This window comes from Zingiber officinale, chromosome 2B (assembly GCF_018446385.1).
Source record: "Zingiber officinale cultivar Zhangliang chromosome 2B, Zo_v1.1, whole genome shotgun sequence".
Taxonomy (NCBI): domain Eukaryota; kingdom Viridiplantae; phylum Streptophyta; class Magnoliopsida; order Zingiberales; family Zingiberaceae; genus Zingiber; species Zingiber officinale.
In genome coordinates this window covers 98774709-98791247 of record NC_055989.1, presented here as the reverse complement: position 1 = coordinate 98791247, position 16539 = coordinate 98774709, and the positions used below count along the sequence as shown (strand labels likewise).

The 16539-nt window shown below is 34.6% G+C and overlaps 1 protein-coding gene across 1 annotated transcript; it reads left to right on the top strand.

The window, feature by feature from the left end:
* Nucleotides 1-1918: 1918 nt before the first annotated feature.
* Nucleotides 1919-6655, top strand: LOC122049327. Its single transcript, XM_042610722.1, has 4 exons — nt 1919-2534; nt 4043-4093; nt 4888-5318; nt 6253-6655. Exons 1-4 carry the CDS (start codon nt 1944-1946, stop codon nt 6284-6286), a joined length of 1107 nt encoding a protein of 368 aa, XP_042466656.1. The 5' UTR covers nt 1919-1943; the 3' UTR covers nt 6287-6655.
* The last annotated feature ends 9884 nt before the right edge of the window (nt 6656-16539 follow it).

Below are 16539 nucleotides of genomic sequence, written 5' to 3'. Positions count from 1 at the left end.
AATTGCGATGATAAAATAAAATCGCAATCAAACCAAAATCAAAATTGTACAAAGATAAAACTTTACCCAGAATAGAAAAAAAAATCCTAAGAAATTGGAATAGAGTGCTCTGATACCACTTGATGGGAAAATTAAGTTGAGAAATCTCAACACAAAATATATACATTCTATTCAAATTCTTAAAAAAAGTATAAACTGGATAAACAAAAATTACGGAATCGTACCAGAATCCATAGTATGCAATTGATTTTGGGCAAGATCTTCAATTTGCAGATCTTCCTTAGTATCCAGAGAGTTTTGTCGATGAGGAAACAAAACAAAAGCGGCATCTGCAAACTGGGACCATAACCCTTATTTATAGAAGCCTAAGTTGCTTATTTCTAATTTGGCCCCTCAACAAATTAGAAATTGCACATGGTATCCACATTAATTTATTCATAACAATTAAACCCTTAAGTCATATTCCTTAATCATAAATTAGATCACATTAAACTATGACTTCTTTAATTGATGACATTAGACATTTATAATTACAATTATGATCCCAAAATTCTAACATTATAAGGTGGATCACTCCTTATAATCACCATTATCTTTCTTCTTTTTTTTCACACACTTTCTAAAGGTAGAGAAACTTCTTACAATATGTGTTGTTATAAAACAAAAACAAAATATACAAATAACTTATAAACATGGAGAAATCTCTTACTAGAAACAAAGTCACATTAAGCTCGTCTTGGGCTACAACTGCCCCAAATTTTTTAATTATTATTATCTATATTAAATTTATTAAATATTGTTTTTTAATAAAAATAAATAAATAAACAAAACAAATAATCAAACACGAAGTAAAGGTATTAATTTAAAATCAGATTGAGGTTGAACAAAATTCATTGGATAGATGTGAAGATAAGAAATATGTTGGTCTAAATCAGGGTTAATTTAATTTTTGATTTGATCAAGTTATGATTGAATTAAGTTTAATTGAATTAAACCAGTTCAATCGATTTAAAATAAGTTAAAAAGTTTATGACAAAACTTAATCTCTCCTTTTTATTATTCTTTTCCACTACACAGTTTTATCAAGTCTCCATGCTTTTTTTTTTTTTGTTCTCCTTCCTTCTCCTTGTTTTTTCTTCTTCCCAACCGTAATTTAGTTGTTTTTCTCTTTTCCTTATCCAACAATAATTCTCTTTTATTCTTCCTCTTTTCAAGACCAACAATCCTTTTCTCCCTTTCTTTTGTTTTTTTCCAGCCGACTAATATCAAATCTAGTCCTTCTTCCTCTCCAACAAGAGCAGTTTTGTTTTACCTTTTCTTCTAGTAAAAGCTAGTTGAGATGGTTAAAAAAGAGGATAAGATTTTCATTTCCTTTTTGTTTCATGTAATTGTTTTGTTGAAGAGTATAATATAATGTAATGATTTTTTATTTTATATATATATATATATATATGATTTATTATATATTTTTATGAAATTATGAAAGGGAACATTAACGTAACTATAAAATTATTATCGTGTAACCTAAATGTCGCAGATTCAAGTCTTAAAAAAAATCTCATACATAATAGGATAAAATTGTATATAAGTTCTTTCCCCAAACCCATACTGATGAGAGCTTTATTACATTAAATTCAAGTTCACTTTAAACTTAATTCCTAGTTTTTTCCTGCCTCTCACACCATCTATTATTACACAATAAAAAAATACAAACAAATAAGATTTTGGTAAAAACAGAAAAGTATAGGTTTGTTTTTGTCAAATGCTCCGTGATTTTTGCTTAGCTTAGCTTAGCTGGTGTATTATGCCCTCCATATTTCCGGGATTAAATTTGAAATTAAAGATGGCGCTCTCGCTTTTTGAAAAGGGTAATTAGGTCTTTTGTGTAGGTAGGATTGCTTCATTTCGAGTAGAAGGCGGAGGTCATCGAAAAGCAAAAAACAATGGCCAAGCTCGGCGTCGGCAGCGATGAGACCGCCGACGCCGATCTGATTGAGAGGAGCGGCTCCTCAGAATCTTGGATGGAATTCTTATCTTCGATTCGACGACGCCGCTTCTCATCCCCCTCTCCTACCGCCTTCCTCAGCCCCGCCTTCGACGCCTGCGCCGCTGCCACCCACTCCTCCTCCTCCTCCAGTGGCGGATCCGTCGACTTCGACGCCTCCCTCCTCAGGTACACGCGGTACGGGAACCATGTTTTTCCCTCCGTCTCGTCCGATTTCCGGTCGACGTCGACCAGGCGTCGCCTTCGCCGCCAGCTCAAGCTCCGTTCCTCTTCGGGTTCTCTTCCGTATGAATCGTCCACAGGTGGATGCTCATCCGTTTCGCCTCTGTCTGCGATCGACAACGTTGTTCACGCGAGGTCAAGGGTGCACATGACGCCTGTGAAGGTGGAGGTGGGGGAAGACTTGGTGGTGATGGACGGGGTGCTGGTGAGCGACGCCGGATCTTCCAACGGTCGTGGTCATTTTAAGACGGAGTTCGGGCGTGCCTGGGACGAGAATGCCTTCTGCCGTTACAGTTCTAAATGCCAGGTAAACCGTTGATAACATGACTTATGCACATTTATTCTGTTTCTCACAGTTGTTAGGGTTTGAATTGATACAATTCGATTGTTTCTTATAGAGTAGCCAGAATAGTAAATCTGGTGGAGCAATTGTGGAACCAATATTTTTGTGTTAGGGAATTAGAATTGCTTTTTTTTTTAAAAAAAAAAAAACTTGAATTGGGAGAAGTTGGATCTCACAATTTTGTTTTGATACAATATTAATTTCCTTCTCTTATTATTGATTTCCTTATTGTAACTTTAGGAACCTCATCTGTGTACAAATAATGCATATAGCTCAACTTATGATAAAGAGATTAATTTTCTTATTTATTTATTGCAAATATTCTGAAAATTTTAAGACCTACAATTTCCTACAGTATTAGAGCCAATTTAACTTCTCTCCTTTTCCCATATCCACTTGACATCTTTTCCTATTCCTCAATTTTGATCATTTGTGGCACCATCATCTTCCTTATCCATGTGATTGATTTGGCCTGTCATTTTCCAATTTCTTGTTCTTCAATCATATCTACACCATTATGTTAAAAGGCTGAATTTGGAAGGAAATGAAAGGCTCTTCGCCTTCCCCAATTTCTAATATGGAGGAAGAGTATGATCAAATTGCTAAGATGGATGTTGGAGTTAATACATAAAACACAAAAAACATTTTTGGTTAAGGTGTCTAATATCTGAAAAAAAAACTATGTATAGCTTTGATAGTTGATAAATGAAATGAGAAAAAAATAGATTGAGATGGTGTATATATGTTCAAGGCATTCGATAAATTTTATAGTTAGAATGGTTGAAATGATAGAGTGCATGATAAGGGGGAGGGGGAGGGGGAGAGCAAAGAATATTGGGCAATGAAATAAAACTTTTGACAGTATAATATGAAAAAGAATAATTGAATTGAATATTAATGCTGATACTAATGCAGTGTTATGCTTAATGGAGGGATAACATTCATGTAATTGACCCCAAATAGTTAGGACAAATACAACTCGATGATAATAATAGGGAAGAGGAGGAGAATAGGTTTTCAATGACATCTTGTGATTATTATTTTCGATAGGTTCATGACATTTTTAGTTCGAGGGGAAGCACTAGCAAATTAATCTCCACTTAAAGTTCATTTTCAGGTTCATTTCTGCACCATCATTTTCTTGCCCACTTGTCCAAAAATGACATCAAGCTCTAAATCTAATAAAAGAAATGCCTTGTTTTGCATCACTATGTCATAATTTTCAGATGTGTCAAAAACAAGATTTAATCTTCTAGTGGAACATTGTACCACTAGTACTAGATGCTATGACTGCCATTGAATACATCAAGAATTGCTTGTAGAATTTGGAATAATGTTTTTCACAATTCTTTTTTACACCTCTATTCTTTATGTTTGTAGAATTGTCTGATACTTTGTAGATTTTTATCTGCAAGTGAAGTATGTACAGAATTATCCTTCATTCTTGTTCTAATAAATTCAAAATTTTACAGTTTGGGAAAGAGGAGCTACATAATGTCCATGATGTGAAGCGCAAACCTGAGGTAAGCATTGTCACTGATGGTTCTATGATCAGTGGTTTATGTTCTAGCCATTCTCTTAAAATCATTTATTTTTCTTTCCTTTTGTTTACCCTTGTTTTTTAGCCGACTCCACCAAGTGGGATAAAACTTAGTTATTGTTCACCCATTTTTTCTTTTCTGTTTTTGTTTGTGAAGCATATTACCATGAGGTTAACATGCTCCCTAGAACAATTCAAAGTTGTGTTATATGCAGAGTTCTACTTTTCTAGACTGTGTTGTGTCTATTAAGGAATAAGAAGAAAGCTAAACTCGGTTTACAACAATTTTAAAAGGGAAATGGAATTCTGACATATAAAAGAGAACATTCTTGCTATATTGCTTGAAGAAAACAAAATTTTATTGCATGTAGAGCTATATTAGATATTTTTCATTTAAATATTTGATGTTTAGATCATACATTTGTTGGGGCATGAAATATACTACTTATCATCTTTTGCTTAGTATCAAGTGGAAAGTGTAAGAAGTAACCCTTTTTACTACAAGAAGAGGAGGCACAAGTCCATATACCTCATTGCCTAAGATTCACTATGAATATAATGGGAAGTCAGTAAATTGTTTTAAAAAGACCACAAACAAAGTAGAGCTACAATGGTAGAACATAATGAGAAGTGAATCAAGTTTACCATGCTTGTGAATACTAGATAAGTGCAAGTAAAAGAGGAAAATACAATTAGTTTCTTTTAAATTTCTGGAGTTCCTCATCATCTTCATGCTGTTGTATGCCATCAAAGCTAAAATTGTCTCTTGCATTCCAGTTATCAGCTAGGCATTTTGGCTGGAGCAGTAATCACTCTTTTCCACCAGCTATTGGTGTTACTGCTGGAGGGACTTCCAAAAATGTTGTTTTAGCTTCTTCCAATACTCTCTCTAGCACAGAGGCAGACTACAACAAACTTGCCACTGGTTGCCTTTCTACACTAAAATCACTTGATCCTCATTTGATCCTCGACAAATCTGCAGCAGTAGCTGAAGAGACTGCTAATAATGTTCTTCCTCACCTGATCTCAAATTTAGCAACTACCAAGATAGATGAAAAGCAGCTGTTGAAGCCTCTTTCTGTCTCAAGGTCAATAGAGCCATCATTTCAGTGGCCTCCAACAAAAGATGAGGATGCTAAGATAACTCAGATTCTATATGGCCTCAACAAGCGTCCAAGGCTCCCTGTCTTCACTCAATTCTGCCCACAGTGAGTTCCTCTATTCCCCCTCACTCTTTGTGTTCCACTCTGTAGTCTTTCATTGATGCTCTTTTCCTTGCTTAATTCATAGAGTTCGACAGAGTACATCATCATTGGGTCCTTTAATGTAGTTTTACAGTCTAGATCAGAGGAAAATATTACTCACCACACTCTTTGGCTTTTAATTTGCAGGGTCATTTCTAATCTCTTTAATTAGCATGTTAGAAAAAGGAAAAGGATGTTTGCAAAACCATCCAATTTACTTGCAGCTGACCACTTTTGAATTCATTTCTGAGATAAATTTAAATTTTCAAAATTCCTTTCCCAGAGAAAGAGAACATCAGAGTTTGCAAAATTTTACATAAAGGGTTTTGACAAGATAGCAACATACAAAGTATTAACTGCAATTGACAACGTTCAATTTGTCAACCAAGATGAGAAACATGCGAGTATAAGTGGTTAAATTTTTTATTGGAACAATGCTGATATTTTCTACTGTTACAAAGCTAATAATTGTGAAACTTATTTCCAACCTGTAATGGCAATGTAGACATACTTGTTTCATATTGAAAACATGCCAATGATCAGACAACAGACATAATCTAGCCTACACAATCTGCCTTACTGAATAGGTAAAATCTAATGTTTTAGTTGGATGCCATGGACATTTTAAACTGCCTTGATGGAAGTTTCTTGATAGAGTTCTATACATAATCTGAACCGTTGTGATTCCATTTTTCTCTAATTTCTTATGCAAAATCAATCTCAAAGTTGAACATAACTTGATGAGTTCTAGCATAAATTCTTTCACAGCATAGACAGGTTAACATGGATAAGATATGGATTATCGACCATCATAGCTATTACTTTTTTTTATCATGCAGATTTAGCTGAGAGAATTCAGATTTACCTGAGATTTCATTATATTTGTTACATTGTGTAGGCATGTGGAAGAAGGGAGCAGTAACACACAATGAACTCGTTGAGATGCAGTACAACTTCAACAATTGAATGAAATCTCAACATTTAAATGTTTGGGAGTTGCAATCGAATAATAGTAGCAGTAAGGGATTACACAGATACAACCACAAGGATAGCAGCACTTTGGTTCTTGTGAATAATGCCAGTTTCATAATCTTGAAATTGAGACAATAAATTGAGACAGTGTACTTTTTTACTGGTAAATCTGTTCATATAGTTGTCAATGCGGTAGTTTGAAAAGAATTTTCTTATACATATGACTGATGTATATACAGCTGTGCCAAGAGGGCAACATATTGATTGGTTATGTTTGCCCCTCACGTTGATCTTAGTTTGCTGTCCTGTCAATCAATACTTAACAATTTCAAACCAGATATCAATATAGTATCCTTGTAATGATTGTTAGTCAAATATTGATGCTTGAAGGCACAATACAAATTGAAGATTAAATAAACGAATTGGAGACAAATGAAACTGATTGTTTTAAGATGAAGTTTTGCTTCTCTTGCAGGCTGAAGTTGATTTTCTCACTCTCGAGGGTATATTGGTGTTAATTTTACTGCTAGCACAATAGTGCTTTGTGGTTCTTTTGTAGATACCCTTTCAGCTCTAACAGTAGTGAGTTGAGTTGACAACAGGATGATTGTGTGCTATTGTGGGGAGAAATCTTTCAAAAGCTTTGTGCATAACAGAATGGACTTGATGTATAAGCCTAGATGTTACACTAGGAAAGCAGGCAATCTGTGCGCAACAGAGCAGAATCAACCATCAGGCACTGTATGGCAAAAGAAAATCTGGGATTATGTTCATACATGGTTACAATTGAGATATGTAATTAACTATATTAACATTGGAAAGTCAATTCAAGTGGAAAGGACTCGACTTGGGGCCAAACAACTTCAAAGCAGACCAAAAAATAAAACATATTTTTAATGGGCCATGACACATTTTTGAACTATGTTAGATACTCCTTGGAGCACTTGTTCAATTTGAGCCAATTGTGCATAAATAGTGCCAAGTTGACAAATATCTGCCCCATGCCTTGTTTCACCACAGATCTCGCAAGACGCATTAGCTACGGTTACATAATTTACATTGAATGACATTCTTAGGAAACCCACCACTTTCTCATGAAGGCTCCAATCACGATGCCCTATGGTCCTCTAGGCTCCATCGTGTACTTGGTGACGTTGAGTCGAGACAAACTCATTAAGCTTTGTGATAGTCAATGGTGTCCTAATCAGATTTTGGCATACTTCATGACCAACCTCTCATGTCTCGGCTCTTCCCCATGTCCCGTGAGATATGAAGGTACACGGTTAGTGTCACAATCGTGTATGAGTAATAAATTTGGATCGTGAAACAAACATATCATGCAGATCGTGCAGAGAGAGAGAGAGAAAGAGAGAGAGAGAAACTTATAAAAAGCATGTCAATCAATAAATCGGGCTATTCCCTTGTCCTAGAATAGGGAGAACTACTCTATGAAGATGGAGTTACAACCTAATGATATTCAATTAAGCATTCTACAACTCACAAACAGAGAAAGGGAAGAAGAGAAAGCTTTGATAACATTGAATTTAGCACTCAGCTCCCTTATCCTAGCATTCTACAATTCCGGTGTCTTTAGAAGAATCTCTAAGTTCCAAACGTGGATGGATGACTTTGACATCTCCTTGGATGGCGCTCCTAGGATCCTCCCCCCTTTTCTGGTGGTCTCTTGGACTTTTTATAACCCTTCCAATAGTAAAAAATGGTTGGAGATGCCATAACTTAGGGCATCTTTGTCGCACCACGACCATGCCATGTCGTTCTAGCAAATCTAGTCCGAGGACGAACACGGCCATGCCACGGGGCACAGCCATACGATGTCTAGTGTTAGGGTGAAAGACACGACCATGCTAGGGGGCACGACTAGACTGTGTCAAGCACGGAGCTGAGAGACACGACCATCCACAACTAGACTGAGTCTCTTGCTATGGAGAAAAGCATGAACGTGCCAGGGGCACGGCTAGACCGTGTCAATCCGGTTGCAGCTGGATGGGACATGACCAATCTATGTCAAGTGCTAGAAGCCTCATTTTCGCTCCATTCTTCATCTAACTTTGGCCGGAGGAACACACCCATGTTATGGGACACTACTAGAGCCTATTCTTTTCTTTGAATCCATATTCCAAGACTTTATGCTCCAATTTTAATCCAGTTTCACGTCCTACAAAAAGTGTAAAAATAATAAAAAGAAGATGCATGTATGCAAAATATGCTAATGAGATGACACAAAATGCATGCAAAATTATGAGATGACATAGAATGATTTCTAGTTAGGACTTTCATTTTCCTAACATCCAGTTCTCTCCTAACTTGCTAGGGCTTTTCCTTACCTAATCTCCAGTTATGACTTCCCTTGTTAGTCATTTGGTTAACCTTTGACCTAACTAGACTTCTCTTTGCTAGTCATTTGGTCATCCTTGACCTGATTAGACTTGGCACACTTCCAAACATCAGGTCATAGGTATTATCGAACATCAAAATCCTAGAAGCTAATTGCACCAACAATATTTAGTGACATTTGTGTATGGGCAACTCTCGATCACAAGTCGAGAGTTCTTGTGGGAAGGGCTTCAACAAATTGTTGAAACTATGTATTTACCTTGGCTTATCATAGGATATTTCACATCTCCACTCACCCCAATAGACAAGCAAGGAGGATTGAATGTCACTTCATATGCCACAGCTGACTTCCAAGACTTTGCACCCATTTTAGGGACTTTGCACTCATTGTAGAGGTAAAAGATCTACACTCAATTGGTTGTTAATTCACCTGAACCAATGGCCATATATTATGCAAACTTGATTAGGATAGAGTAAACAAGTTATGGTTGGAGCAAGATAGAAGTAACTTTGCAGAATTTAGAGCTCTAGGGTTTTCAAATATCATGCTTCATGTATAATCTCCCTTTTGGAAACCTAAAGACATCAAGCCAAACCATTCAAGTTCTACAACATATGGACGACACATCCTAGTTTCAATCAACTTGTGCAGGATAATTGGATGCTGGCATTCGTTCGCCTGCAATTAAGTTATTATGAAAAAAATATAAATACAAACACACAGAAACATGAGGATATACATTGTTTGGTAGCTCCTACTCCATGATGCATGATTCGTTGGTGGATCACTTTCGGAATCCATATATTTTCTCTTTCTCAGATACCTTCTAGATGTGGAGAAAGATCTTACAACACTTGTTCTTACAACAATACAAAAAAGGAAAACCAAATACAAGCAAAAAACTAAAACAATAAAAAGAGATGAATTACAAATAAAGTTGTCTCTTTTGCTTGTTGTCTTTGCCTTCGAATTGCTTAGTGTTTCATCATACTTAAGTTCATCTCACATATTACTCTATCAATCAAATAGCATGCTATTATTAGAACCCCTTAATACAATTATGTAATTATATGTGACATCATAAATATAATTTTTTTTATTAAATATGCAATGATATTTGAAGTAATTTTTTAGTGAAAAGGTGTTAAAAAAAGTGAAATACTAAAAGGGATGAATAATATCATTTTTTATACATTTATATAAAGAAAAAAAATACATTAATATTTAGATTTATTTGTGTTAGAGTAAATGCACAAATCTATTTATGCAGTTTAAACTCTCAATTTGCTTTCAGAGCCTATCAATATATTAGGTAGATCATGCTCATAAGCTTACTAGAAATCAATCTTTCTCTCTCTCTCTCTCTCTCTCTCTCTCTCTCTCTCTCTATATATATATATATATATATATATATATATATATAGTCTCTGGAGCTATGGTGTCGCAGTAGGACATCCAGGTTGTCACTTAGGCACCCTGCGGTTCGAACCCCAGCTATGGCATATTTGCAAGAATTTTTCCTCCAAATGGGGGATGCAATCAAAGGATGTTGGGCTTCTAGGCTAGCCGCTGCCTGCACTTCCTGATTTACCCTGGTAGCCGGTGGGAAACTTTCGTGGGGCCAGGCTAGTTATATATATATATATATATATATATATGCAGACATACGCTATGCTTTTTTTTATTTTTTTTTAACTTACGGTTATGTCATTTAGGATTTATTGTTAGGGTTTAAGGGTTGGTTTATAGTATTAAGACCATCTCCAACGCTCAAACCTATTTTGGTGCACTTTCAACACTAATTTGGTGTCGTTTGAGCACCAAAATATTTTTCAACTCCAACCAATACACATCATTTCCTACACTAAAAGGAATATTCTTTAAAATATTCTATTTTTCCATCTTATAATTTATTATTCAATATACATATTAATTTGTTAAATATTTTTATTACGATAATAATTACTATTAAAATTAATAATTTTATTGTACATAATAACTAATTTTTATGATATTATGTTTTGAGTTACAAGAAAATAAAAATTAGTATTTTTGTAATTTTGTTAGAAATAATTTAATAAACATACTAATATTTAAAGAAATTACCAATATTATAAATTTTAATATATTTATATTCTTAGTAATATAACAAATATTTTAAATATTACTTATTTAAGTTAATAATTAATATAAATTTTACATAATAAATTAAATTAAATTAAATAATATTAATTTATAATATTTAAGAATATTTTAAATATAAATTTAATATTATCATATATTATATTTAAAATAAATCATACTTGCACAATTTTGGTGTAAATTTTGGGGTCTCTATTGGAGGAAATTTGGTGTCCCTTTTACACCAAAATAGTGTAAAAGGGTACCGATTGGAGATGGTCTAAGTACTAAAAATTTTTTGATGTGCACAAGGTATATGGGTGAGATATGTAAGGTATCATCTATATATATACATATACACAATACTGATCTCATGCGTGACAGTTTGTCCACACTTGTGCGCTACATATGCTCAAGGTGCTTAGAATTGATCCAGCCACCTCGAGCTTTAGTTTAACGTAATTTTTATTTTTTTCCTAAATTCCTTAAATCCTACCGTCCTAAATATTATACTCCAAATTCTAAATTTTAAACCGTAGAAAAAATAAAAAAAACATGCACCCTAATACTATATCCTAGGCACTAAACCCTAGACCCCAAATCCTAAATCCTAAATCCTAAATCCAAAACTTAAAAAAAAATAAAAATAAAAATTACGTACCCTAAATATTATATAATATATTTCGTGAGCATCTAATTTTTTTTTTAGTTTGAACATTATAACTTAACTCCTAAACCCTAAAAATAAAATCTAATTAGCTTAACTCTAGAACTAAAAAAACAAAAAATAAATTTTTTTTAAAAATCTATACTTGTACTGAGGCACCTGGATTAATTCCATGTGTCTTAGTAAAATTAAAAAGAAAAAAAATGATTTTATCATTGAGGCGCCTGGATATATTCTAGGCATCTCAGTCGCGCTCAGTCACTTAGGGAAAGGGCCGCAACATATCAAAATCGTATATATATATATATATATATATATATATATATATATATATATATATATATATATATATATATATATATATATATATATATATATATATATATATATATGATATTATATATACCTTATATCACATATATCGCCTGCAAACTCGAAAAAAAATTGATTTGAATTTTTTTTGTACTTAATACTATAACTCAACCCCTAAACCCTAAAGATAAAATCTTCTTGGATTAACTAAAATCTTAAAAAATATAAAATAATATATATATATAGTGTGCGACCATGAGCGCCAAGCATACGTGGCGTTGCCAGCTCGATTTCTTTGCAAAAAAAAAATATTCCTTTTATTCTCTCAAAACGACGACGAAGGAATTTTCCCAAATCTAAATTTCCACCGCTCTCTCTCTCTCTCTCTCTCTCTCTCTCTCTCTCGCCTCTTCCTTCGTCACTGTCTTTCGTCATAGCTCGCTCCTTTCTAGCACATAGCCAACGGCTAAAGCTTGTTCTCGAGCTGGTTGAAGCTCCCCAAACTGGGTGTTGAACACAAAGCCGATGTTGGTTTTGAAGGAACTCCCCTCCATTCTCGATTGTAAGTCTTTCCACTCCACTATCTATTTTTTAGCTCTGTACAATATATTTTAGCTCTAATATATCCTACAATGCACAAACCCTAGCTACTTTCTTACTAGTTTTTGCTTATATAATTTGCAGGGAACTTATCAAACATCAATTTCCACATTTCATAACTAATGGTAATTTGTTTCATTTTAAGTTGTAATTCCCAACTGTGATCCTAATATATATTAGAAGGATTTATGTTATAACGTACAAGGCTAACGACTGCTACAACGCCTGCAGCCACTTGGATAGTTAGTTGCTACATGTTGTAGCAGCTACTTCAACGGTTAGCTACTACACCTTGTAGCAGCTAAATGTCCAAGTAGCTGCTACAATGTGTAGTAGCTACTTGGTAAATCGTTTCATTTAATTTGTAATTCCCTCTATTCCTAATATATACTGTTTATACGTGATTCTAAATGAACTATTTAATTAATATAGGAAAAAATATATGTTGTCTTTATGGGACGTCTTGGGTGTTAAATTGTTAATTAATATAGATACACAACATTATATCAGCTACTTAGAATGTTAGCTGCTACAACGATGTAGTAGCTACTTGGAATGTTAGCTGCTACAACGTTGTAGTAGCTACTTGTAATGTTAGCTGCTATAATATTATAGCAGCTACTTCAACGGGTAGAAACTACAATGTTGTAGTAGCTAATTCGATGGTTAACTGCTACAATGTTGTAGTAGCTAATTCCATAGCTATCTGCTACAACGTCGTAGTAGCTTCTTCAACACTCCAAATAACCTTTTCTTACCTTTTTTTGTTATATAATTTGCAGAAACTTGCTAATGTAGTAGTTACCCGATTGATAGCTGATACACATTGTAGCAGTTACAACTTGTAGCAGCTATCCGACAGTAGCTCCTACACAATGTAGCAGCTATCCTACAATAACTTCTTCATATTATAGCAGCTACCCTACATTAGCTGCTACATGTTGTAGCAGCTACTTCGACACTCCAAACAGCCTTTTCTTACCAATTTTTTTATTATATAGTTTGCAAGAAACTTGGAAAACAACATTTCCCACAAACCATTTAACCGTAAGTCTTTTCAATATAATTTGTAATTCACTCTAATCCTAATATATATTATCATGCACAGCCAAAGAAAGTGAAAATATATTATGTAATTACCGTTTTACCCTCATTGGCCAAAGTTTTAACCCCCTAAATTGGGTGTGTAACAAATATTTTCAAAGAATTTCATTGATAGTAGATCGGTAACCCCACAGTGTCTTCATCAATCAACCTCACCACGACGACTTATTTCTCCTCCAATTCTTCGCCTCCATCGTAAGTATTTCGTTAGGTTTGAATGTTTTGATTCTTCTCCTCTTATTTAGGGGTTTGATTGTCTTAGGGTTTTGATTCTTCTCCTAGCTGCTATAATGGTGTTTAATTATTATAGGTCTTTGGATTGAACATTTACTTTCAGGGAATAGAGGTTTTGAAAAAAAAAAGAAGATTGTAATGTTGTAGCAGCTACTCGATAGTAGCTGCTACAACGTAGTTAAACCCTAATGATTGATACAAAGTGGTTATACCCTACAGTCCCTATTAACTTTTCATTATTGTAGCAATTACTTGACCGTAACTGCTACAACGTAATCAGTAGCCATGTTATAGCAGCTACTAATCACATTATAGTAACTAGCAGAAATTATAGACATTGTAATGTATCATATTTTGGTTAAAAAATAACAGTGTAATATATCATATTATAGTTAAAAATTTACAACATTGTAATGAAGTCAAATGATTATCACTAAGATCTTATGCATTTATTTGACAGCATTAAATGGCGAGCCAGAGAACTTCTACTTCCCGTGCATACCATGAGAAAATACATTAGAAAAGTAATTACCCTCACTTCAAGGATTTTTTATCAATACTAGACATAACTGACTGGCAGATGGAGTTGATAAATAGAAGCCCATTTACTTGGGTTGTAGCTATGTCTGAAATTGTAAATATCCAAAGCCTTATACAAAATATGTTTGACAATTAGAACGTTAAAGCTAGATGTTTCATCTTTCATAATAAGGAGATTAACTTCACAAAGAAATATGTTTCACTAATTCTAGGACTCCCAGACCAAGGTGATGAAGTAAATTTGTTGCAGCATGCAGCCACCACCCCACTATATTTTCAACACTTCAGCAATATGGAGTATACATAGAAGGAACTAGAGAACAAGATGACCAACCTTAGCAAATAACCTTCATCTATTGAATCTGATACTCTCTTTTGCTAATTTTTAATATTATATTTTTTATTTATGTTTTGTCTACTACTAGCAGTATATCTAGATTATCAATACAATCACTAATTGATTGTGTAGATGATTTTGAGAATTTAGGTAGGTATAATTGGTGTAAGGCTATATATGACATAAGCCCATAGCTGGGGGGTCATTGGTGTGATGCTTTCATAGAGGTCGAAGTCAAAGGGCCTTGAGGGAAATCAAGGTCCCATGCTCAAAGGGTTTGCACATCTCCTCGCTGTAAGTTCTTAAATTTAATAATAGATTCATATATTTTATGCATAAAATTTGATATTTAACCATTTTAATTATATTCCAGGTGTGAATTGTTGGTCTCTTGGCGACGACTGTAGGGGAGGGGGGGTGAATAGCTGAAATAAAAATAAAACCTTTCTTGTCTTTTCAAGCTAGATTAGTAGCATAATTAACTTAAAATAGTTTAATAACTAATAAAATAAAGAGGCACAGAAAGTTACTTGGTTACAACCTAAGTGGTTGTTAATCCAAGGTAAAAGAAAGCATTAAAAGATCTCCTTTAGTGAAGGCGGAGAAACCTCTTACACTTGTTGAATGCTCAGAAAGTTACTAGGAAATGAATACTTGAGTTGTTATCTATTTCCTAGGTCTAGGAGTCTTTTTATAGCCTCTGAAAAAAAATCTTATCCGAGGCTAGAAGGTGCCTCCAATAAGGTGGAAGGCACCTCTAATAAGGTGGAAGGCGCCTCTATTGAGGCAAGTGAAAATAAGGTTTTATCTTCGCTAACAGTTAATTTTGCCCAGTCGAAGATGCCTTCCATGGGTGGTTGAAGGCGCCTTCAACCTTGTTAAAGGCGTCTTTCCATAGAAATGCACGGAGGCACCTCCAACCATACTGAGGGCGCCTCTAGCAACTCTACAGCTCCCCGTTGGCTCTTTCGCTGCGCTGATTGCCTGGGTGATTTCGTCCATCCGGAATTAGTCCCACTCGGACCCATCTTCCAGCCTTCTCCTCGAGCAATCTTCTGCTCCAGCTTTTCATCCCTAAAAAATGTTGTGTGCTCCCTTCTCGTCCGCTAGTATACTTTTCCGCAGCACCTCGTCCATCAGACGCACTGAGCCCATTAACTCTTTCTTGTGTCGTCCTTCTCGCTAGCCGCATCTTTCGCTCAACTTCCTGTGCTCCTAAGTTCCTACACACTTAGACACAAGGTATCAAATACACATATGACCTAACTCGACTTGGTTGATCACATCAAAACTACCACAAGGTACTTACATGGATGTGTGAACATGTCAGGATAATGAATCCTTACAGACAACATGCCCTTCCAAGAATATGTAAATGGAAGTGGTCAGGCTCCCGTGTGGAGACAATAAAGTCTAGGATTGTAGAACTATCTACTGCCAAAATAATTATTGATTTAAGTCCATCGAATCTAGAGACACATCTTTTCTCAAATGATTCCCTATAAGATGTTGTAGAGCATATAGATCAACAAATTATTGAGGGGTTTATACAATCAGTTTCTAAGGAAATTTCTGAACAAATTCCTGAGCAATTTTCTGAATAGGCAGCTAAAGTTTAGGAATAACCTACAAAATGTGTTGAGGAGAAAGAGTCTTGTAAAATTTACCAAGCAAGGGAGGGTAAAATTATTTATTTGGAGTATCTGGTTAAGGGCAATGTCTAGCTCATTGCAAAGATGGAGACCAAAATTAGTGAGTTAATTGATGAGATTAAAATGTGCGAGTGATTTAGAAATTACAATAGCCGCCAAGGATAAAATAATTAATGAAAAGGATAAAATTATAGCTGTAAAAGATAAAATTATAGCAGAACAAGAGAGAAAAATTAAAGATCTTTAAAGTCAGTTGCTTACCAAAGATATAAAGGCATTACCTGCCAATT